General features: G+C 36.2%; 3 protein-coding genes across 3 annotated transcripts in view; 1 reads left to right on the plus strand and 2 right to left on the minus strand.

Annotated features, from left to right (window-relative positions):
- The window catches only part of LOC144967286 (PITH domain-containing protein GA19395-like), a 109,213-nt gene that overhangs the window by 1,984 nt on the left and 80,911 nt on the right, over positions 1-26,318 (minus strand). The gene's annotated exons all lie outside the window — the stretch shown is intronic.
- On the plus strand, positions 2,605-5,767 carry LOC144967273 (actin, cytoplasmic-like). Its single transcript, XM_078904319.1, has 2 exons — positions 2,605-2,855; positions 4,438-5,767. Exons 1-2 carry the CDS (start codon positions 2,730-2,732, stop codon positions 5,428-5,430), a joined length of 1,119 nt encoding a protein of 372 aa, XP_078760445.1. The 5' UTR covers positions 2,605-2,729; the 3' UTR covers positions 5,431-5,767.
- LOC144955818 (uncharacterized) overlaps positions 17,679-26,318 on the minus strand; it is a 17,855-nt gene continuing 9,215 nt past the window's right edge. Inside the window, exons 2-5 of the mRNA XM_078897953.1 lie at positions 26,015-26,318; positions 22,083-22,136; positions 21,088-21,232; positions 17,679-19,192 (exon numbers count right to left, since the gene is read on the minus strand). The exon at positions 26,015-26,318 is cut by the window's right edge and continues 700 nt beyond it. Of these exons, the coding sequence (XP_078754079.1) occupies positions 18,191-19,192; positions 21,088-21,232; positions 22,083-22,136; positions 26,015-26,318 (1,505 nt within the window). The 3' untranslated portion in view covers positions 17,679-18,190. The remainder of the gene's footprint in view (positions 19,193-21,087; positions 21,233-22,082; positions 22,137-26,014) is intronic.

The following is a 26,318-nucleotide window of genomic DNA, read 5'->3' on the forward strand; positions in this document are numbered from 1 at the left end:
CTGTGGAACGCATTGATCATGGCAAAATTGTGAAGACGAGATATAAATGTGCATCTCTACTTTTATATTATTATTATTAATAATGATGATGATGATGATGATGATGATTATGATGAAGATGATGATGATGATGATGATGATGATGATGATGATGATGATGATAATAATAATAATAGTAACAATAATGATAATAATAATGATGATGATGATGATGATGATGATGATGATGGTGATGATGATGATGATGATGATGATGATGATGATGGTGATGATGATGATGATGATGATGATGATGATGATGATGATGATAATACCAGTCTTGTGCATTTGGGTCCTAAACTGTATCAATCAGACAATAAAAGTTTAAGGTTACACACATTTTTGTGAGTTTTGTGTGTTCGTACGTTTTGTCTGGCTAGCGGATGTTATGAGTTTTTTTTACTAATAGTCTGATTGATACAAATAAATGAGAACTACTTATAAAACTGGCTGACTAAAAACAATAACAAAGAGCTGAGGGACGTCAATTTCGTTCCTTCCATGACGACTTTAGCAGGAATGAAAATGATTCACTCCACTTATGGACAGAGAATCACGCCTCTCAGGACTCGTCATTGTAATTGGCAGTGTTTGTAAGTATGCTCACTAAACGTTTTACAGACTATAATATGTTCATGTGAACAATGACTGTTGTACCGTTATATCAATAAAACAAAACTTGTGAAATTTGAAACGACATTGATCTATAAACTCGTTTGATAACTAGTCATCCATTTGCTGTTAATGTAAATAGTGATTAGTAAAGAGTACTATCAGGTTTTGCATATCGTTGCCATACGTTTTAGTGAATGCTCACACTGTTTACCTGCTTAAATCATGATACACACAGATTTGTGTATTGTAACGTTTTTACTGTCGATACAATGTTGTGAGCTTCTTACACCTATTTCGTATAAAAACAATAACAATGATCAGAGAGAGGTCGATATCATTCACGTTATTGTTTATAAACAACCAACTACATTTGTCCGAGCACGTGTGATGTGTCACAAATTCCATGTCTTGATTGGTCAAAAATCTACTGGTTAATTACAACAACAAAACACTGGAGGGAGACAGGTGTCCATTTATATATTATAAAAAAGATTTCTCACAATAAATCAATCACCGCTTGTACTCGCAGGGACTCGACGCTACCTGGATCGAGTATGGGGATGTTTCTCAAAAAGCTACTACTGAGCATTAAAAGTATTATATACTCGTATAATTTACATTTCTTCTGATTGGTGATTGGTCATTGTATTCTATATATAATAACTATAAAACACTCATAATGACAAACCAATAAACAAACACTCACGACAAGGTGAACATGGAAAGACTTCGAATGGGACCAGTACAAAAATGGACATTTCGTCAGCTGACGAAGGATTTGTATCCGAAATGTCCATTGTCTGTACCAATTCTAACGGAAGACTTCCCATTTTTACATTTTCGTTCGTTAGTGTTTTTAACTATCCCAGTCTTCAGGCGCCCCTCACCGCTCTCTACTTTTACAATAAACACAATGTAACGCGTTTAATATAACGTTTTAAGTTTAATGCTTGGAAATCATGCTATTAATGTTTACGTATATGGAGATCTATGAGTAATATTTCATTACGTGACAAATAGATAAAACCGAAAAGGGAAGGGGTTATGATGGATACATGGGTGGCACATTGATCTTTTACAGATGAAGTTAGATTTTACTCTAACTTGGCTTCATATGCTTTAAATCTTACAAAGGGTGTATTAACAGGGATGCGAACCGTGCTTCATTACTGATATTTTGATGAAAGCAGTAAGGTCTGTAGTTGTAGCCAGACATCACTCAGACACACACATACACGCACACACACACGCACACACATATATACACAGAGAGAGTGATTGAGATTGTATGTTTTTGAGAGGGAGAGAGGGAGAGAGAGATAGAGAGAGAGATAGATAGATAGATAGATAGATAGATAGATAGATAGATAGATAGATAGAGAGAGAGAGAGCGAGAGAGAGAAGATATCATCGCATAATATTGAATACGTGATCTTCTTTTTCTTTTCTTTTCAGTACATTTTATATGTAATTATTGTAAATCTCTGACATTCCTGGTAACGACAACACCAATTGTACGTTTATTTCAACAAGGGATTGATAAAGTTAATCTTTTTTATTGTCTTTTTCATCTTATAGACACATTTTAAAGAAATTATGATTTGATAGAATTTTAATTTCACCATTAAAGGGTTAAAATGTTACATCAATGAACTAGTCATGAGGTTTGACATGTTCACGTTAACCAGTTAGCTGCCGTATTCTGGAAAGACACGTATTTAAAAACTCGTCTTTCAAATGTCGATAGAATTAAATGAACCTCATCTTGACAACAGCTCTCAAAGTTTTTGCCAAGATTAGGGACATTTAAATCGATGGATATTTGAAGCACATGTTTTCTGGTCAAATTTTTAAATACGTTTCTTTTCGGAGTTTGGCATTTAACTGGTTAATCAATAACTTGTCAATAATGATGCTTCAGTGCTGTGTACCGCTTTGTGCAACAAAAATATAAAATATAAGGTTGGCTATCATTTTGTGTTGATCTGTCTCTGTCCAGAGAAAGACATCATTGAATAGTTGAATACTTATTTCTTTGATGGCATTGTAGTTTTTAAAATTTTAAAACAATCAACATGTGTGACGAAGATGTTGCTGCTGTTGTCATTGACAACGGATCCGGTATGATGAAAGTAGGGTTTGCTGGAGATGATGCCCCTCGGTCAGCGTTCCCCTCAATCGTTGGAACACCTCGCAATCGGGTAGGCATAACATTGTTATGATATGATATAACATTTTGTCGAAAGTTCGCTTTAATGCCAGAAGTGACATGATGAAAAGTCCAAATATTCTGTTATTTGGATAAAAAAATTGTTTAAAAAGTTAAAAACTACATTGTACCATATTTTAATACATTAAGTTCCGGGCACATATTATTAAATAGCATATGATAAAGGAGAAAGCACTCGGATTTTTCAGCATTAAAGGATTGTTTTTCATACAAATCCCAAAAATCTGACAAGTTGCATGCTGAAACATAAAATATAGAGTAACATTGTACGTTCCATATTTTAAAAAAGCAAATTAAATTCTTTAACATTTAGGATATCGTAGTTCACAGTATTTATAACAATTAATTTGAAAAGTCGTATCACTTTGACGCAACATTATAAATAAATTCACTAGCCCACCTTAGTAATGATAAAGAGCGGTTGCTAGTTTCCTTTGTCGGCCCATAAATGCACGCTTGTATAGGCCCATTGGAACCATAGTAACGGGGTTTTCAAAAATTATATTGAGGCCTTAATACAATTTTCTCTAAATGAAAGTTTCCATTAAATAATTACAAAATTTCGGAATTTATTCCAGCGTAATCTTTGCTGACTGTTATTTTTTAAAAATAGGAGGTGTACTAACAATTTTTGAAGATGTTTTTTTCTGTACTCGTTCTGATGATAACACTCCTAAAATCGTGCTATGATCAAGAACTCGATCGAAAAATACCAGTAGGTAGATAGATATAAGTTCCATAATTTAGCAATATTCATGACGTCACAAAGCAATTTAATTCTTCTATTACTTTAATAAAATATATTATTTAAATCTTATGTATGATATGTAAGTTAAGCCCACGTCTGAAAGTAGCGGAGAACTAAGCAGTGTTCGTGAATATACTGCGTTTGTGTGTATAGGCTACTTTCTATTATACTACATAGTTTTCAGTATAACACGGCTCTTGCTGCAGGCAGACTGAGTAGCACGCAAAGCATAATAAAATAGCTAGATGAAGGCACTGAAGATGTGTCAACACAAAATGCTCTTTTGCTGCGAATTCTGGAAACCTGAAATTTCATGTATCTACCCTTTTGGAGACAGTGTGATGCACTCATTCAAAGATCAATTCTTTTTAAAATCAGGTATCTGTAATCTGTAGTTTTGATACTTGTTTTGTCACACGCTATTTTCATTTTAAGGCAATATTACAAAACTTAAAAATGAAATCTTTGATACCACAAAACTAATTCTTTGGCAAATGTGAGTGTCAATGGTCGCAAAACAGTGGCCCCGTGTTCATGATAATGGCATTTTTCACACAACATCTGCTCGACTCAGGTGTGAATTATTTCCAAGACAGTGGCCGATGTTGGAAGATTGGTAGAAAAAAAGAAGTTTAACAGGAGGCAACTTGTGCTGCATGAAATAGAAATAAGGTTAGGAGTGACCTACTTGTTGAGTGAATGAACCATAGTAAAGCGCTTTGAGTTGGGAGAAGCAATTTACAAAATAGTATTATAACTTAAATATTACGGCTCTGATTATTATTTTCTGTTCCATTCTTTCCAGGATATGGATAAAAAAGAATATTACGTGGGTGATGAAGCCCAGGCAAGAAGAGGCATCCTCACTATCAAATATCCACTCGAACACGGCATTGTCACCAATTGGGACGACATGGAGAAGATCTGGCATCATACTTTTTATAATGAGCTCAGAATCGCCCCTGAAGAACATCCAGTCCTCCATACAGAGGTTCCTCTTAACCCCAAATCAGACAGAGAAAAGATGACCCAGATCATGTTTGAAACTTTTAGCACCCCAGAAATGTACGTCGCCACCCAAGCTGTTCTTTCCCTGTATGCCTCTGGTCGTACCACAGGTATTGTTTTCGATGGTGGCGATGGTGTTAGCCATGTTGTCCCCATCTACGAGGGTTATGCCCTTCCTCATGCTGCTATCAGATTGGATATGGCAGGTCGCGATCTTACTGATTATCTCATGAAGATCCTCACCGAGAGAGGATATTCTTTCACTACTACATCCGAGACAGAAATTGTCCGTGATATAAAGGAAAAACTTTGCTACATTGCCCTCGACTTTGAGTACGAAATGCAAACAGCTGCTTCAAGTTCTTCTATTGAAAAGAGTTATGAATTGCCGGATGGCCAAGTCATCACCATTGGAAACGAGAGATTCCGTTGCCCAGAAGCCATGTTCCAGCCATCTTTCTTGGGGATGGAACGTGCTGGTATCCACGAATCCATATACAACTCCATCATGAAGTGTGATGTCGATGTCCGTAAAGACTTATATGCCAACACTGTTCTGGCTGGTGGTTGCACGATGTTCTCGGGTATTGCTGATCGTATGCAGAAGGAAGTCACCGCCCTTGCCCCACCCAGCATTAAAACCAAGATCATTGCCCCTCCTGAGCGTAAATACTCTGTATGGATCGGAGGCTCCATACTTGCTTCCCTCTCCACCTTCCAACAGATGTGGATCTCCAAACAAGAATACGACGAATCGGGACCATCCATTGTCCACAGGAAATGTTTTTAATCTTAAGAGATAAATTCCTGCTTTACTCGTTATTTTAATGCGATGAAAATACTGCCTCATACTTTCGACCGTATAATATCTCATAATATTTTTGGATAAGAAAAGAGCGACCATATTTTATTATGCTATCCTTATAAATTAACGAACATGTAACTGGTGCTTATATAATTATAATCTCATAATTTATAACCTTGCTTTACATATCCGAGTCATTAAGGTGATGAGGAAAATATGTTAAGTAATTATAATTTGCATGCAATCGTGATTAATTTTGGTGACACCGTTGCTATTGTTGGAATTACTTGAAATTGTAACCATTAAAAGCTTGACAAATTGGGTTGTCTGTATTCATTTTATTTTTTCTGTATTTAAAAAATGTAAATTGATGTAATGCCAGTGTTCATATTTATTTATATTACCGACGCACATTACTGGTCATTATAATGCACATATTTTTTTCTATTCTTTCTTTCTTTCATTTTATAACTATTTATTTTGTAATTATGTGTAAATATATCATTTCGGATTTCGACAAAAGCAACCCATTAGGTCTTAAGTCAACATTATATTCTAATGGCGCATTTTACTTGCGCAGAATGACGGCAGAATTAGGCCACATGGTTATTCACTTGCGCAGTATATTTTTTCCAGGTAATAGGTAACACTTGCGCAGTCTATCCTTCACTTATCAGTAGACCCTTGCGCAATTTTTTTTCCGATTGACACAACTACACGTAAGATATTCTACATGTGATATATTCTAAATGTGATATATTCTACCTTCATTTGTCAAGAATGTACTACAACCGCTGACCAAACATTTTCATTTCCATTGACAATCTGCGTCTTGTTGAAACTGAAGCTTTATCAAAAGGAAAAAAACTTGCAATCAGTCAAATATATTATGCACAAGGAAGAAAGGAAAGTGGTAAAGCATAAGTCTTTTTGGACCGTAAGATTGATTGAGAAGCAATCAAAATGATATATTTATCTCTTACAACAATGAGGATTTAATATAATATAATATAGAAAATATCAAACTGTTTTTGTTTAATAAATTTGGGACCTTTGTTTGAAAGGGCAAATAAGCATAATATAAAAAGTGTTTCGTAAACAGTTTCTGGGTTCTCTCAATATTATCATTAAAAATAATATTTGCATTGATTTGAAATGCAATTAAACTGGATCATCCTGAACGAAAAAGAAAGTTAATTTGAAGCCATAAAAAACGCCATGTAGCTATGCGAAAGCTATTTCACTGCGCAAGTATTAACGGAACCCTAAATTAAAGAAACGTCGCACGTGTCGACACACCTCCAGAAAACAAAACAAAACAACCCATTCCCGCGCATGTATTGACCACAATTTGATAAACAAGCATATCATTAGCGATTAAAACCGCGTGCGTGACTCGCAGCCAAAGCCAATCTAATCCCATTATAAACCACAATGTGATGAATGTCTTTGGTAGCCATTTGATTTAAATGCTGTTCCGAGTAATGGCTAGATTCCATCTTGTGGTGTTTGACCCTACCATAGGCACTTTCAAGTTTCTGCTCTCCTTCCATAGTATATGATCTATCCTCTTACAACGCTGATATGCCGGGATGAATAGACCCCGTAAACTGAATTTAGGACAAAAATTATAGGAAACACGAACTTTGAGTGTTGTGAGTTTGTGAGTGTTTGCGTGTGTGTATGTGTGTGTGTGTCTGTGTGTGTTGTCATTTATTGTGTGTGTTTTTTTCTTTCTTTCTTTTTTTCTTCTTTTTTTCAATGACCCTTACCTTCGATGGCTCTTTAGAGTAAACGCTAACCCCTCCTTTGAGCCTCGAAGTGTCCTCTCGCTGGCCCACCGTATAGCCTCGGATCTGGAATCGAGAAGATTGCGCGCCTAGATAAAGATGGGTCTCCCGTAATATGAGGATATCTACGCTATGGACGGTCAGTAGCTTTGAGAAATGCTCATATTTTTTTTTGCCATACTCTGGCTTTTGATATTGAGGGATAACATATGAGTCAGGTCGCTAACCAGAGTATCGCATTTTCCAGCTGAAGGTGTGTTGGAGGTTCACTTATTTCTCGACCATGTTGACGATCCTGACGACACGAACGGGGTACTTGGCTAGACGACCGACCGCTTCGCCATTGAAGATTCTGTTTTCTGGACAAATATCATGTGAACATAGTAGTGTGGTACCCGGGATGGCCGAGGTCATTTGGGCATCAGGTTGGATCTCCATTAGTCACATATCAGGACAGGCCGGTAAGTGGCTTGCTATAGGCTCGAATCCGGGATAGTCTCGTGATGGTCAACCGGAATTACTCCTTTGACCTCCCATATGCCTCAAGCTCCCCCACCAATGACAAGGTAGGAGATCCACGAGGGAAGACAGACCTGGCGAAAATTATTTTGCAATAGGGTAGCCGTAATTGTTGATTGTAAAAGATATCACGATAAGATAAAGACAATGACAATATGTAAAATTCAAACACACTTGACTTTTATTCTATTTAAAAAAACTCATGTCTATTATCAAGAGACAAACGTGTGTACAGAAACCATACAAAACATAAGAGCATATAAAGTCAGAAAACTCTCGCCTAGATATATTTTATATATTTATATGGGCTCTGCACGTAAAGAGTTTTTTCCATTGTATAAATACGAAGTCATAAACAGATTAGGATTAAGATTAAGCTCGACAAGTGCCAAAAGCGAACATTCTGAAAGATATTTATTAATAGAGAATGTTAATCGCACCCTAAATGGCTTTTGAATGGCTACGTAAAATTGAAAAAAAAAAGAAACAAAAAACCCCGGTAAAAATATGGTCGAAATGGGAACATTACCCTTAAAAAGAAGGGAGGGATTGTTTTGAGATCAAACCCTTCTTCAGCCAACAGAGAAATCAATGGAAGCAGTATTACGATTAGTAAAATCCATTAATTCTACCCTTATCAAATAAATAAAACCTGGCTAAATAAAAACATTAGTTTAACTCCTTTTTCATTACATTTTTAATTCATTGAAAGTTTTTAGCAACCTCGGCACCAAATTCCATCTGCGAAAGGAAAACATATAACTAGGCTACAAGCTATAAAAATGTTAGTGTTTCCACTTGGATTTGAAACGCGGTTTCTCATTCTAAAAGCCAGTGTCTTACCACCCCGTGATCTACCAACCCCAAAGTGCTGAACAGTCAGTTTATTCAATTATTCGTTTACCATTAGTAGGGATCGTTCTGGCTCTAGTTATATTAAGTTCTATGACAGGAGCTCAATTTAGATTCTGTGTCGCGCGTCAACTTCTCGTTGGCTGGTATTATTTTGGCACGCTGAACACAAAAACAAATGGCACTCCCTACTAATGCCTACTTTGGTCAAACATTTCGGTCATTCCATTGTGTTTATTGGGACATTTCAAGGTCCTAATGCACTGAATACTGGGTTGAATTGGTAGGGTTTCTACCTCCATTTTACATTTTTATATAGAAGAAACGAAGTTGATGCCACTCAGCTCTCTGACATTGTTTTTAGACAGCCATTTTTGTAAGTAGTTCTCACTAGATTCTATCAATCAGGCAGGAGACAGCGATATATCGAGATTCGAAACTTCTGAAGTGGCCTATAATAGGGTTTTAATAGCAGTCCATGTCAGGTCGAGTCAAGCCGGTAACATCCTTCGCTCATAATAATACAATTGAAATTCAGCACGTTTTGTTTTTTTGCAGCTTTCTATCATATGTGATTTCTTCTCACTAAAGTCTCTCAGACTATAAACTTTTTGTGTACTTATAAATTGATATAGCGTGATGAAATGGTATGTATTTCACTTGAACATATACCATCAATACTCAAATGCCATGTTGACCGACTTGACATTGAACACCCACATAAAGAAGGAGGCCCTAAGTTTCACGTCTCCATATTTTCATTTTAGTTTCCTATCAGACTATAAACGTTCAAGGTTACATATAGTTTTGTGTATTAGTACGTTACATCCTGCTGGCGAAGTTGTGAGTATTTTGGCTAAGCGCATAGCATCAATAGATGGAACTCAGCTCTTTGTTATTGTTTATAGACAGCCATTTAAATTATTATTTCTCACTAAATCAAATCAATCAGACTATAAAGGTCAAAGGTTGCACACAGTTTTGTGAGTTGGTATGTTATATCTAGTGGATTGTGTAAGTATTTTCCTTAAACGCATAGCATCAATACTCGTATCAAATTTACTATATTGACGTTGTCATTGGACTATACTGAATGTCAGTGCTGACGGTCGAGTAGATACCGTCTTTCCAAGCGATATTGACAATGGTCAATGATCAGATTGGTGATAATCATAGTAAAACTAACATACAACTTCAACCATGTGCGAAAATAAGAGCCTGGTGGGGTAAGATAGTGGAAGATACTGTCCATGTGTTAGGGATATTTCACTTGGGCCAGCATATCAGAAACTCGACAGATGCGTTTTTAAAACCAATTTCATACAATTGAAAATCTTTTCAATGTAATATTTTGTAAGAATAGATCTACATGATATTTTTCGAGAACACAAGCTGAAGCAAAGTCTTAAAGACGTCATTAATTAGTTGGCCAGAAGATGTCTGATAAGAATCTAATGTTGCGGCTGGTAAAAAAAAAAACCCCTTTCAAGATGGGCTCCCAACTGGTGACATACTGCATGAGTGATTTTGCGTGTCCTGGGGCAAAGATTTTGTTCTGGTGTTTGCTTGTGACATTTGGGCGATCATAGTATACAAAAAAGTAGAATGTTCTAGAATTTAATTCAGTTTCTTATTTTGAAGTAGTTCTTATTCTTTACATGCACACTTATGGTGCAGATAAACTCGTCTTAGAATCTCATTAACTAGATATCCCAATCTCCCTTTTAAAAAAATAATTGAAATGACAAATACAGCATACTTGTAACAAATTAACTTGAAACAAATTGATAGAAAATACTCATGCATGTTAGCGCCCCATTTTCACAACCTTATAATTATGTCCGCACAATGAATAATTAATATAAAGAACAACTGATATAGAGATCTATTTTTATTTTGTTTAAAGTAATCATTAAATTAAATGTGTTGTGAAACTCACGAATATATATATAAATAAACTGATAATGCAATTAATTCAAATGAAAAAAGGCATGGGTTACATGTACTTACTCGCAGGTCTGATAACCGAATGCAAGTATGGGCTTGTTTTAATAATTTAGTAATGGACAACATTGTTCGCTGTTTTGAGAGTATTTCCATTACAACAATGAGCTCATAACAATTTGGGTTATCAGACCTGTAAATAAGTACACGTAGGACATGGTTTATCTAGAGCTGATTGTAGTTATCCTGTTTTGCGATATAAAAAAAAAGGCCTGACGTAAACTGAGTATAATGTTAAACATTGCAAACATCCGTTATCAAACAATCAAGTGTTGAGAACAAAGGAAGCGGCCACTCATTGCACGTTTGTCATGACCCGGACTCTTTCAACTTCCAATCAGCGACGAAGCTCATACAATCAAGTCATGTGCTGCTACGTGCACTGACAAACCGTCGGTTTTCAGTTTGGTCTGAAATCCTTAACTCACTCAATCCTAGGGGATTTTTGCTACTTTTCTAAATTGGAAAAAAAAGTGTATTAAAAATGAGCATGTGGATAGATAGTTTTATTCCACTACCGTTAACATATAAAAATGAAAAACATTCGCTTTGATACTACGCCTATAATTTGTCTCAGAAAAATGTAATAAATAGGCATGGGGTAAGAGCGTAGCCATCGTTAACTTATAGCCTAGCCTGACGCTGACCAAAAAATGACGTCAAAAGGAAAGTCTTTGGCCACAAAAGAAAACAAATCGTGAGTTGTATTCAATATTTCATCCAATGGAATCACTTGTTTCCTTGAGATCTACTAACGACAACTCACTAGCCGGTGCAAATGACTTCAAAGTAGAAGTCCAAATGAGTTCTAGTGTCAGGCTATAAGTAAACGATGACTACGGTAAGAGTAACCCGGTAAACAATGGATATAGTCGGTGTTAGGGTTGAGTGAGTTAACGTCAGTTATATCGTCAAATTTTCATAAAATCCTAAACCAGTGACTTCTTGAGAGTCTGAAGTTTTAAAAATTACAAGTTCCGGGTTATCCAAATAAATTGTGAGTTTTTATAAATATTACGCCCTTCCGTACTTCTTTAGGTACAATCGCCTAGTCATTCCATGAAAGAATATAGATAATCCATCATACAACAGTCCTTGGGCGGGGTCTTTTGACCTCCCGTAGTGGACAGGAGGTCACTCGCTGAGTCTTCCCAATAATATCTGTTTTCTGAATTGCTTTCTGTCTTTACATTGGAATGGGATTACTTGGTTTTGTCATGGCCCTTGCTTGTGTCCTTGTCCTAGAGGGAAACAGTCATATGTATTGTGATAGTTGTGGGATGTGATAATTTCTTCCCTCATAAACCATGTCTCTGTACTGATAGTTATACTTTGTTTTGTTTTGAACATATCTTGAAAACTTTTGAGTGTATTCCTCTTATGGGATCCTGTGCTTGGTCTGGATGAGACTCTTGGGTAATCTCAAACTAAGTACATTCATGGTATGCTCTGTTTCTTATTTGAACACATTTTCCTTTGTCTTACTTTTTCTTGGGTGCTTTAATTGAAATTCAAGAACTATTCGGCTATCCCATTTCCTTGCTTTTTTCTGGCGCTGATATTACGTCATTGTGTCGCAAGCAACCCTTAACATCAAATAAAAATACAACACACAAATGTTTAATGTCAACAGGATCTTTCCTTGTTACCAAACGTGCGATAAATAGGTGTTGACAATATTGCCCGAGGAAAAACAAAACAAACGAAAGTGGCTGAAGCCGGTCTCGAAGTCGGGACCTTCCGGTTCGCAGTGCAATGCCTTAACCACTGTCACCCCCCCCCCCTCCACCATTTTTGTTAGTTAAAGCATGTACATAGTAGAAATACTTTTAGGGCAAAACTTTCTATTTTTGTAAAAGCCTTTTATCAGTGTTCTGGTTAATTGTTAATTGTTGATTATGAGGCCTCTTGTTGAAAAGAACTGCATACTATGTGGAAGTTGGCACTACATCCTCCCCCCCCCCTCCCCATCTCTCTCTCTCTCTCTCTCTCTCTCTCTCTCTCTGCCTCTGTGTTTGTGTGTGTGTGGGTTTCTCTCTCTCTCTCTCTCTCTCTCTCTCTCTCTCTCTCTCTCTCTCTCTGTGTGTGTGTGTGTCTATTTTTCGATTATATGCTTCTTAACAGATTATATCAAAATCATAAAAAAAACTTTTTTAAACATTGAATGGGATTGTCTGTGTAAACTGTTAGTTAATCCTTTTTCTTTTGATATTACTTTGCATTTCCACCCTATGCTGCTGTTAAAGAGAAAAATAGAAAACGGTTATCATTCGACCCTGAGGGCGGGTGGGGGGGGGGGGGGCGGGGGGGGGGGGGGGCAGCGATTAAATAGATGTGTAAATATTTAAAAGATAGAATTTTCTCATACTTATTTCTATTTTTTTTTTAAATTTAGATTATTTTTGGATAGTTTTCTGTTGGCTTGTCCCACTCAAACTGATGTATTTAACGCACAGTGACACCCTTTACTTTCTGCCTCTTAGTCTATAATAGCTGACAATAATTTTATCCGAGAGCAACTGATGACATTTTTTGCAAGTGATGAAATGAAAAGTTTTTCTTAATATATTTTGGTACAGGCTATCGGGAAAAGGCGCTAAGTAGACTGGTATGTTTATGTTTAGGTCTTAGTCAAACAAAAACCTTTAGAGGTTTGAGATGACAAAAATATACGGATCATATAGAATTTGGAATTTAAGAGAAAAAAAAATAATAATGTATAATGTATAAAGCATCGCATGCCCATGCTTCGCATGTCCAATGCGCGTCACAATACTTCAAACATTGGCGCAACAAACCTTTTGAAACTTTTCTCAAATTTAAGTTCATCCATTTCATCGCCTTTTAGACGTCTCCGTCTCCTTGTACCAATCATGGCAAATATCCAGGAATGCAACACTATGTAATTTCTGTTTTATTGTTAAAAAGTGACCAATCGTGTTACAAGCACGGGCTAATAACGTGGATTATTCATAGATCTAAGCATTAGCTACAGCATTTATGTGAAGGAACGATGTTACCATTCGCACAGAGAACGCTTTGTGGTCTTGTGGGATGACACTCGTCTTCGCATCTGGGGGTCCCTGGATCAAGTGCCACTCTGGAGACGCAAAGATGAATCATTGGGAAATGTTCTTTACTCACATGCTCTCACTGTAGTTAGGTGTAAAACAAGTACCGAGCCGGTAACGGTTATATCTATGTAGAGAAAATGTAAATGCCATGTCTTGTCCTACATGTCAAGTGTTTCCGTAGGTTTGGAACCATTTGCAAAGCGTTTTGAGTACATTTGGTTGATGTCACGCTATAAAAAAAGCTCAGGTAAATGTGGCTTTGATACATCATTGTTGTTATGTTCGATGACATTTTCACTGACTCTAGTAAAGAACATGGACCATAAATCTAGGTAGGTCATGTGGTAAAATGAATTCTTTCCACCGATTTAACCCACTTATTATTATCATTTTTATTTTTATTACATACCTGACCTGCTTAGAAGGGTCGATCTGTGAACAAAATGTAGTGAGGTGGTGTCGATAATAAATTATACAATATATAATATTTAATATGTCCAATGGAAACTCAAACGAGCGCCCCTGTTGTTAGCACCTTAGTATAGCTATGTTTAGAGTATTTTAGTTTATATTATGATCATTATGTCTATTGGAGGGCTGAGATCGCTCGTCGTTCAAGATTTGAGAAAATTAAATTACATGATGTTCTTTATTCTGAGGGGGGGGGGGGGGGGGGGGTTACCAGTAGCTCAGATCGCAGAGCTCGTGTCTCACATTGGCATGGGCCGATTTCGGTCACAAGTTTTTAAAAAAACAACTGAGATTTTAAATAGCACAGGACCCACTAAACGAGCTCAAAGGGCTTTACAAATTAAGCCGAAATTTCCCGACAAATCTGTCCACCCATCACTGATTCCGTAGGTGGGTCTGGTAAAGGACTGGTCCCTTATCCAGGGAGTATCAAGCAATTGGGGACAACGCGGCTTAGCTGTATGGCTCTTTCTTCGTACTTCGAACTAGTTCAAATCCTAGCTGCACAGTGTAGCTTTGAGCAAGCAACCGCGCTCAAGCTCACCTTCCGGCGCTGCACTGCTGCTTATGTCTGGACCGCAAAGACCAATTTACATTTTGGGATGACTGAAGGCAATTTATTGTGAATAGCGAAAAAGAGCGCACAACTTATGACACGATGGGTCTCACAAACCTCCCTTCCACTTCATCTCATGATTCTAAAGAGGCAGATATAGATAAATGGTTAGCCGAGGAACTAATAAAATCATCTCTGATGATTAGATAGCTTTGTTTTTAGTAATGAACATTTTAATATAACAGCTGGAGCGTTTAAGGCTCAATATCCTTCTTCAGCCAATAACAGAAACAATAAAAATATTAATACAAAATCCAGACAGTCATGCCAAATATTTCTCTGCTCTCAAATAGATTATATATATAAAAAGTAGTCCTTCAGAGCCACCAGGCCTATGGAGGGGAGTTTATCTCAGTTTCTATAGCGTGAAACGGACAATAGCAATTGCTTCTATCCTTAGGATAGGGCGCCAGTCTTTCGCAAAGTACGTCCGCCAGATCAAACAGACCAAGCTACTGGGTTGGAGGGGGGGGGGGGGGGGGGGGTCAGAACAAAATTCTCGAGTGTATCAGGGATCGATCTTGATCGCGTGTGAAGCGAGTACTCTACCAACTGAGCTATTGGAGATAGTATGCGCTTGGCTAAGAAGTTCATAACATTGCCATCCGGAAGTATAGCGGACCAACACACAAAACTCTGTGACCATGAACGTTTAAAGTCGGGTTAATACAGTTCAGTGAGAATAACTCACAAACGTGGATGGCAAAATATAACAACAAAGGCTTGAGTGACGTCATCTTCGAACTATCTAGAGATTATGGTGATGTATTACTGTTTTTTTTTTTTCATTTCTGTTATTTTGTTCTTTTTACAAAGCTATTATAGTCATATTTGTTCATGAATTTTTTTTACAATTCACAGCATATCTATCAGCTTAACATCACTAAACATGCAGTTTTGTATTTTTTGTGATTTGGTTATTTGCTCGGCTGCTATTTCCTCTTGCTGCTCCTGGTATTCATCCACTTCCGATTTCTGATAACATGAGATACGAACCAGCGAATAAGAATACGTGTTGCTTTTCCTGTTTATTCAGTATACGCTGGTTTTACAGATGTGACGCAGGTAGCTTGTGGTGTGTCGCTTAGGAATGTCGTCCGAGGTGTGTGTAGGTTTATTGTGTGTACAATTGAGGCGTAAGAAAATGGCAAATAGCAAATGGATCAGTCTAGTAGCCGCAAGTAGGTGAACCCATTTATTTAATGCGTCATCCACTGAACTGTCATTCACAAACACACCCACTGAACTATTCAGGTGTGTTTAGTGTACAGATAGAGTGGTGCAACCACAGGTAACAAAACTAGAAGTTTTTACCTTGTGAAAAGGTGTCCGCATAATCGCCCGTTTGGCATTTTTATGCCAGAACTGTTATAAAGTACTAGGTACTGGTACTTTAAAAATATGTTTTCCCGAATCCATTAGATATGTTGGCAATAAAAAAGAAAATAATAGAAAGAAAGAAGGAAAGGGAAACAATGCACCATCAAAACAATAAAAAAAAGAAAGAAAGTGACAATCAATTAAACTAAGTCTATCTAGTTTTATAGAGCAAAAGATGAAAGTTATTGACGTCGTACTTTTACTTTACTTTAAAGAAAATGTTTAATGCTTAACATGCTGAACTGTCTGAAAACGATGAAATAATATAAAACATTGAAATGAATAAATAAATAAATAAATAGATGATAACAAATAATAGATAAATAAAGAATGAAAAAATTATAAATGAACAACATTTCAAAGCAAAAAACATCAACCATACTCATGTCAGTTCTAAAAAATCGAGTTTGAATTTGGGTAATGTCGGTATCGTAAATTTGGTGTTTTGTAATCTAGTATCTGGCAAACATTTCATGAACGGTTGGTTGAAAAAAGATGCTGTGCGCTTGGCTAAGAAGCTCACAACATTGCCATCAGGAAATAGAACGACCAACACACAAAATTATGTGTAACATTGAACGTTCATAGTCTGGTTAATTCAGTATAATGAGAATCACTCATAATCATTGATGGCAAAAAAAAAAAACAAAAAACAAAAAAACAAAAACAAACAAAGACCTGACTGACGTCAAATGCGACCTATCTATTCAAAAGTGAGCCGTGGTCTTAAATTAAAAATTTGTATAAAAGATACGTTTTCCACCTACGTATAGTGGCAAATGTTTACTTACACAGGACCCCCCCCCCCCCCCCAACCCCCCATCTCTCTCTCTCTCTCTCTCTCTCTCTCTCTCTCTCTCTCTCTCTCTCTCTGTCTGTCTGTGTGTGGGTGCGCCCCCCCCCTTCTCCTCCTCCTCCTCTTCCTTCTTCTTCTTCTTCTTCTTCTTCTTCTTCTTCTTCTTCTTCTTCTTCTTCTTCTTTGTCCATGAGATATGGTTGGCATTTGTCACCATTAAAAACCTTTACTCTTGAGTCATACCATGGTTTAGACTTGATTTTGCTTAAAGGATAACAGATCCACCTGTTTAGGGGATATTTGGGAAGATGGGGGTGTTATTTTTCTTTCTTCTATTTGCCTCCTCGTTTGTTTGTACGTTTTCTGTTAAAACTGTTTTTTTACATCTTTTGGGCATGTGTGTATATAAAATATATTTAGACAGGCACGCCACTGTAGCGTGCAATACAGTCATTGTGATTTTGGGGGTATTTGGGAGGATAGGAAGGGGGGGGGGGGGTATTTTTTATTCATTTATTTGCTTGTTTGCTTTTTTTTTATTTACGTCTTTTCTGTTTGTATTTCTTTCTTTTATTCTATATAAAATAGGCACGCCATTGTAGCTCGAAATACAGAATCATTGTAATTGTGGGGTATCTGTTTGGGAAGATGGAGGTGGGGGATTTATTTTTCTTGTGTTTTCTGGTTTGTTGGTTTGTTTTTACGTCATTTATGTATTTCTTTTTATTGGGGGGGGGGGGGGTATTAGATAGATTTAGACATAGGCAAGCCATTGTAGCATGCAATACAGTGCCATTGTGATAAAACATATTCCTTACTGTACAAACCGTGTGAAAAGAAATGAACATTGGTTCTATAGGTTATGCTGAGCTAATCAGTTTTGCTTCTAAAAGACAGGCGAATAAGATTTACCAGATAACATTTTATCAAACATAATGTATAATATATCAACTTTTATAGACTTGTATAATAACAATATTATAATGTTTTGTTTCCTACTTATTTATTATACAGAAAAAGATATAAAGATGCGATATCGTAATGAGTAAAATTTGTTAAAACATGTCATATCTGTTAATTTCAGAGTAATCTCTGGACATGTTTAATTTATATGAAATACTAAATTGTAATTTTTAGAGGTTCATTTTATCGAATCGTTCGTACTATAGCATATAAGATTAAAAGTGGTCAAACATGTTATAATCAGAATCATGCTAAAAAACTGAACTGGAGGCTCCAGGATTTAAAAACATTTCCGGTGGACAATAGATGGACCAGACTCGTCGTATTCCGGTTTGGAGATCCACATTTCTTGGAAGGTCGATAAGGAAGCAAGGATGGATCCTCCAATCCATACGGAGTATTTACGCTCTGGCGGGGCAATGACCTTGATCTTCATGTTGGGTGGGGCAAGGGTGGAGATTTCCTTTTGCATACGATCAGAAATACCAGAAAACATGGTCGAACCTCCAGACAAGACAGTGTTGGCATACAAATCTTTACGGATGTCGATATCACATTTCATAATGGAGTTGTAGGCTGTCTCGTGGATACCATTAGATTCCATTCCCAAAAACGAAGGTTGGAATAAGGATTCCGAGCATCGGAATCTCTCGTTTCCGATTGTGATGACTTGACCGTCGGGCAACTCGTAGCTCTTTTCAAGGGAAGAAGGAGCAAGAGTTTGCATTTCTGCTTCAAAGTCGAGCGCAACGTAGCACAGTTTTTCCTTGATGTCACGGACAATTTCTCTCTCGGCTGTAGTGGTGAAAGAGTAGCCTCTCTCGGTGAGGATCTTCATGAGGTAATCTGTGAGATCACGACCTGCTAGATCCAATCTAATAATGGCATGGGGAAGGGCATAACCTTCGTAGATGGGGACAGTGTGGGTGACACCATCACCAGAGTCGAGAACAATACCAGTGGTACGACCAGAGGCATACAGGGAAAGCACGGCTTGGATGGCGACGTACATGGCTGGGGTATTGAAGGTTTCAAACATGATTTGGGTCATCTTTTCTCTGTTGGCTTTGGGGTTAAGGGGAGCCTCTGTAAGGAGGACAGGGTGCTCTTCGGGGGCAACTCGGAGCTCGTTGTAGAAAGTGTGATGCCAGATCTTCTCCATGTCGTCCCAGTTGGTGACAATGCCGTGTTCGATGGGATATTTGAGGGTGAGGATACCTCTTTTGGATTGGGCTTCATCACCAACATAGCTGTCTTTCTGGCCCATACCAACCATCACACCCTGGAATAAAATGTATGAGTTATCAGGAAAATTTAATCTTTGGCATACGCGTTCACAACAATTTTCATATCCTGTTTTAGACCGACTCATAACGAATATATCCCCCCGATATTCTACTAGAGTCCCTGCAATATTTGCGGAGAAAGAAATAAAGACTATTAGGAATAGGCGGTCATTGCACTTATTACACTTATTATATTACACTATTACCCTTATTATACGACTGTATTATATTTCTAGATTTGCCGGTAAATCTGTGCTGATGATAAAAATTTAACTTTGGCTTAATGGAATATTGTTGATCCCCTTTTTTTAAAAGAATAGATTAGAAAGATTGCCATTACTTGATTGTTTCAAAAGATATTTAAAATAACTTCACCAATGTTTTGTGTGTGGATGTGGTAGCATTGCGTAGATTTGGGGAAATTCAGATACTGGACGAAAAATAATCTTATGCGCTTATCAGTCTCATTGCTAGATAGCTGTTTTATCAAATGCCTACCAACTAAAGTATTAGCCTTCGCAATGAAAGTCAAACGTCAAAAAGGGCTGAGTTTTACGACCTAGCAGATTTTCTTCCTATTAATTTGAGTCAACGGATGATATAATTAGCCTGAAATATATAAGAAGGTCTGCAAGTTACTTATATAATATGTCTTTAAAAATAGTTTTATATTTTTTTAATTCGCCAGTAATTCTGTGCTTGGTGATATAAATATTATATTGGCTGTTCGGAACAATACTGATCCCCAATATATATATATATATATATATATATATATATATATATATATATATATATATATATATTTGGTTTGAGATTATTTTCATTTCAAAATGGGGATAGCAGTTTAATTTTTTTGCCATGTCAAGAGATACGAGAAAAAAACAACATATTTTTAAAGGCAAAATTATGGGGAAAAAAAGAGAAATAGCAAGGAGAAGGAAAGATTACATCAAAGAAATTAAAGCTATGACATCCAACCTCTGGAAGGAGAAGAAACCTGCAAAAGGATAGGTTTGAGAGTATCTTCATAACAATGAGATATAATAAGTATAAATGTTGGTGATCAGCCTTTTTAGAAAGAAGACCTTACTTTAGACTAGATAGATAGTTGACATCTATACATTTAACCGTTATCATAAGTCGTACAAATTTGTCCTCAAATTAATTAGAATTATGGTTAAAAAGTGGCGCTATGGATTAATTTCTTACGTTTGTATTGTCAGGACACGAATGCAAAATATGGAAAACTCATTTGACAGCCCAGCATCGTGAAGTGTTGGGAAAGATTTATCTACGTCGCTATTCAAAAAATATTTAATTTGAAGAGTTTAAAAAAACCGTTCACCAAAAGTTGTAACTGAAAGGGGGTGTGAATTGGCGAAATTGTGATATATGTAATGGGTGCGAAAAGAGGAAGCATGCTGAGCATGATTTTAAAAAAAAGTAAAATTATTATTTCTTGATATATAAATTTGTTTTATGATACGAGGTCTGTTCCATAAACTAAGAACCAAAAACGTTATGATTATTTTGATTATATCCAATCTAGAAAACGATTCTATTACCTAGGTGTTGTGCTATAGGGTAAATAAACTACCATTAATTCAACTTCCTTCTTCAAATCCTTTTATTTTAGTGTCTTGAGAATTTTCCGTGGATTTTCTTAAACATTGTTCTTTATGTGTGCCTAATTTTAGAATTATGAATTTAGATTTGTAAATTTTAAAGAAAAATGAAAAGGTTATTTATGGAGCAGACTTCGTAACATTTCATATTTCAAAACTTTAAAAGGACATTCTTCGCAACAGTTGATTCCAATAGCAATTTGAAATAGTTAAACCGTGAATGAAGATGCTCATTATCAATACGATTGGCTAGATGTTCTTACCTGATGACGGGGTCTTCCTACAATGGAAGGAAAGACGGCCCGAGGGGCATCATCTCCAGCAAAACCTGCCTTGCACATGCCGGATCCATTGTCCACAACAAGAGCAGCAACGTCCTCGTCACACATGTTGATACTTTCTTTGTATTTTCAAAATTTATGAGAATAAAACACAATATATGACAAAAATTGATATCCGTGTTAGCCCCCTCGGAACAGATCAACCCCAAATTTGATCCAACTTAAAGAGTATCTTTTATAAGACTAGGGAGCTACGGTAATGAGTTATACGCTCAATTAACATTATATGAGATGTAAATGTATGTGTTATCAAATTATAGTTTCAAAAAAATGAAATCAAAAGCGGCATTACGCACATAATTAGATAAAATTTATCAACAGCGTAACAAACATATGTCTAGCTGATTAGGAAGCGGCACAATTTAATGGAAGATTTCATGTCGTTTTGAGGTAAATATAGCTTTGTGATAGGTCAGCACATTCACAAGCATTTTCCTGTGTTTATTACTGACGAAATGATTTGGGGAAATTCAGATACTGGACGAACAATGGTCTTATGCGCTTACGCTTATGAATCAATCCCATAGCTAGCAAGCTGATTTATCAAATGCCTACCAGCTAAATTATTAGCCTTCAATTAATGAACACAACTCAAAGTGTTTTGACATAGGAAGTCTAAAAGTCACGGTGTTAGATAATGTTACAGCGTAATTCAACTCATAAAAAATGTAGCTCACTAACCAAAGGATCACCCGATACGACGGGTTGACACTTATTAAGGTGGCTATGATCTTTCCAATCCCCTTATTTTTTTTTTTTTTGTTTTTTTTTGTTATTATTTTTCTTTTTTTGAAGTGGAATATTAAACATCTTATTTATTTACATAGCTGGAAAGGGAGTTCAGCTGGGGAGGTTTTGAGTATCTGACAAAAACAAACAAACCTGGATTGAGTGAGAGCAGCTCGTTCGTGACTCACATGGGTGAGTAATTTTGTTGTTGGTCTATACCTATACTCACCCCTGTTTGATGGCTAAAGATATACGTAAATTTGGGTTTTATATTAAAATATTAATTTATTTTTACGTGTCTGTCATATAAATTTAATCACTCGCCATTTCACAATACCCAATCCTGTTATTAATTCAGCTTCACAACTGAAGATAAGACAATTCATTTGTTTTCCTCTGCGCTCTTCTTCCAGAATATACTGCGCATGCGTTGTGCTAACTTTTTTTTAAAGTGGAAAGAGGTTTCAATCGTATACATTCCGTTTTATATAATATATTATACTCTGTTCTTCATTCACATTCAAGTCTGTTTTGTTTAAAATGTCAGTTAGTATAGGACTTGAACATTGCGATTTTTTAATACGAGACTACTTGGGGAAGCCTCACAACAATCTTTACGGCAATAATCTAATTCGAAATGAAACTAGTTAGAAGTTGTGTATGTCTCGCATCTCCAACTGAAATTTTGTTTGATTCTTCCACTGGCAGTTAACAGAAAGTGCTTCAAAATTAATCCTAAGAAAAATAAAAATGCAATTGATGACCCGTTCTGTCCGAAGGTTAAAGAGCAATCATTATTGTCTTTTCTCGCTTTCAGAAATCCGGACAAACTATAACTCCGTGTTGTTTTCCCCCCCAAAATATTAGTGTTTTTGACTTATGGGGCTCTTTAAAGACAAGTCTCATTTGTGGAATCCAACTGGATGGGTCAAGGGATATTTTTTTATGTCTCTTTCTCCTCTTTTTTCGTCTTTTAGATATGTTCCTTTTATTGCTCTTTTGTTTGTATGCTTATTTGTTAAAGGAGTTTACTGGCTTTTGGGATACTTATTAATGATGTAGGAGAAGAGGGCAAAAGCAGGTTTAGATCTTTTTAGATTTCATTCTAATGAACATTGCCTACATTTTTGGATCACAAGATCCTAAGAAAGTTCAGAATTAGGCCCCAGCAGCATTTAATTACGTGCGTTGTTTCTGTCTTACTTACTCACTATCCAACGTCGGCCTCAATGACGTTGGCTGCCCGCACTCTGCGATGACAAATGTCTGCCCATTCCTTTCGTCTGTTGACGGCATCGTATAACTCTCTTCCATTCATCTCTGTCCATTCTAGGATATTTTTATATAACTAGGCTTCGGTCTTCCCCTTCTTCTTTTGCCCTCCATTTCCCCCTGTACCACATCTTTCATTAGGATGCATGGGTTTTGGCATATGTGACCGAAAAAAAACTGAGTTTTCTCCTTTTGATGACATTAAATAGTTCTGGCATGACTTCCAGCTCTTCCAGTATGCTGTTAATTGTTCTTCTTCAGTCTACCCTATTATATCAGTGCCCGTAGGGACAGTTATAATTCATGCAAAAATTTAATAATATGAATTAATATACTACATGTTGACTGGCCTATATAAATTATTGGTTGCATCCTAGTCCAAATCAAATAATTATTATGCCTCGACTTTTGTTTAAATCAAGTCAGGTGTCGATGACCGTACGTGATGACAGACAGAAAAATCGTAATAATGTGCTCACTCTCATATTTTATCCTGGCTTCGGCCATCGCCCCCCCCCCCCCACCCCCCAACCCTTTCCAGATAAGGGATAATAACAGCATTATACGTAATATGTGACCCACCCTCTCAATACGTGATCATGCTGAGGCAAACTAGATACAGAGAATTGACTTTAAAGTTAAGATTACGAAGTTTTATTCCAATAAATTAGTCAATAAATAAATAATATGCCACACCGAGAAGAATTAATGTATTTTCTCGAAATTACTTAGTGTCACTTTTTTTCACGCAAACCGTTTTCACTTTAAATTCAATCTTCGGCTCTAGTTCTCCCAGACATAGATAGATAATACCAAATGGGGCAATTGCGTGAAATAGAGAGGGCCCACATTGCTGGTAATATCAGGTTAACTTTGCATCAAGAGAGGCACATCTTTGAAACATTTATTGCCTTACCATCATACATTACAAAAAAAAAAAAATAAATAAATAACAAAACGTTTTTAAACTTTTGGCCAGAAAACTAGTCATTCAAATATCGATCTTGCCAAAACCTCTCAAAGATGAGAATTCAAGTAAGTCTTCATTTGGGCCCAGATTTGAGAGTTTTGTGTTGTTGCAAAGATGAGGGTCATTTAAAGGATCAATAATCAAAGGATGCGTTTTCTGGCCATTTTATAAAAAGGTTGCTTTTTTCTCTCCAGGGTTTACCCCAGAATAGATACATGACTTATTGCCTTTGACGCGCATGGCATCAAGTTGAAATAGATACGGAAAATGACATGAACTAGTACCAAATATAAAACTTGAGTTAGAGACCGAATACTTATTGAGTACAACGAACTTAATCGCGAAAGTAAAAAACAATATTATATTTTGACTTTCTGACTGATTAGTATCATGGCTGTAAATTTACTATTTGGCATCTCCTTTACTTGTCCTGATAGGCGATGTGTCCTAAATAGGTATGTATATAATATATATATATATATATATTATATATATATATATATATATATATATATATGATTGAGGGGAGTTAGCTGGAACCACGTACTAGTAAAATGCTCGACAGTTTCTTGGAGCGGATTATTAATTTATTTTTCTCACCTCGGTTTTTTTAAAAACATAATCTACTACAACGTTGTTTCGTCCAGAGTTCCTGGAGTCATCAGGGAGGTCGATTTGAGGTTTAAAAAATCGACCTCCCTGGTGACTCCATGAACTCTGGGCGAAAAATATTTTTAAAAAACAAGGTGAGAACAAATAAATTTATGTATATCAATTATACGTCAATTCACACTGTCCTCAATAATAGAGACCTAAAACGCCTTCAAAATAACAAAGTATCAAAATCAAAGATAGACCTTACGAAATTAGCATCCACAGCAAAAGACCGTGAACAGTGGAAGGAACTAATGATTAGATAATTAGAGAGGCAGCCGAGGCGTCCCCATCGGATGATTAGGAAGCGAAAGGCCTTATGTCAGTTAAGTCAAATATACATACTTACATATATATATATATATATATATATATATATATATATATATATATATATATATATATATATATTATATAAGACGAAAATGTCTTTGGTGGGGTTTTCAACTATTAAATTAAAGAAAACCAAGACAAAACAAGATGTTTGAAATAAATAGATTTATGAATAGAATCCATTTTTAAGAAAACTACACGCATGACATTTCACAGAAACGACACTCTGTCAACGCCGTACATAACATGATCTAATTTTAGCAGGATATTGTAAATTTACTGATATTACCTATAATGTAACAATTTTGATTTAAATCAATCATACGAAAAATACATGTGTAGATGTCACTCTATTTGATTTGATTTTCTGTTATGAGTTAAGATTATAATCTATACCAGGTGATGAAGAAAATATATCTTTGGGTCATAAAAAACCCACCGTCAATACTTTTTATAGAAAAAAAAATGAACACAGAAACTTGTTGATAAAAAAAACGTCTAATAATGTTAGATATAGAGAATTTAGATTTCTCATTAAGATAGATGACGTAAAGTTAGATGAGAAAAGATTTGATATAAAATCAAAATGATTGACTGAACTGAATTGGGATATTTTTCAAGGCACACAAAGCTTTGACTTTAAAAATTGTTGGCGACCAAAGCCTTTTTCAGGTATTACGTGTTTTTAGTACATTCTACTAAAGGAGATTGTCTATTTTGAATCGTATTCTTAAGTATGGAATGCATAATATGGAATAGATTGTACATTTTGAATTGTTCTTTTTTATGGTTAGAGTTCAGAATAATTGCAAACAGCACATGAAAATAATTTAGCACCACTTATTGACCAGATCACCAACAAGAAATGAAACCTAATAAAGACACTCAAACTAGAAACACTTTCTATGAACGATGGCTGGGCCGGACTCATCATATTCCTGTTTAGAGATCCACATCTGTTGGAAGGTGGAGAGGGAAGCAAGGATGGAGCCTCCGATCCATACGGAGTATTTACGCTCTGGTGGGGCAATGATCTTGATCTTCATGGTGGGTGGGGCAAGGGAAGTAATTTCCTTTTGCATACGATCTGCAATACCAGGGTACATTGTGGAACCGCCGGATAGAACAGTGTTGGCATACAAGTCTTTACGGATATCAACATCACACTTCATGATGGAGTTGTACGTGGTTTCGT

Source organism: Berghia stephanieae, chromosome 1, assembly GCF_034508935.2.
Source record: "Berghia stephanieae isolate SIO BIC M18660-M18661 chromosome 1, UCSD_Bste_1.3, whole genome shotgun sequence".
Taxonomy (NCBI): domain Eukaryota; kingdom Metazoa; phylum Mollusca; class Gastropoda; order Nudibranchia; family Aeolidiidae; genus Berghia; species Berghia stephanieae.

Bases quoted from the DNA above. Each gene is read 5' to 3' on its own strand.
- LOC144967273 (XM_078904319.1), top strand. From the start codon at position 2,730: ATGTGTGACGAAGATGTTGCTGCTGTTGTCATTGACAACGGATCCGGT. The intron at 2,856-4,437 runs GTAGGCATAACA...CATTCTTTCCAG, and splicing joins TTGGAACACCTCGCAATCGG to GATATGGATAAAAAAGAATA.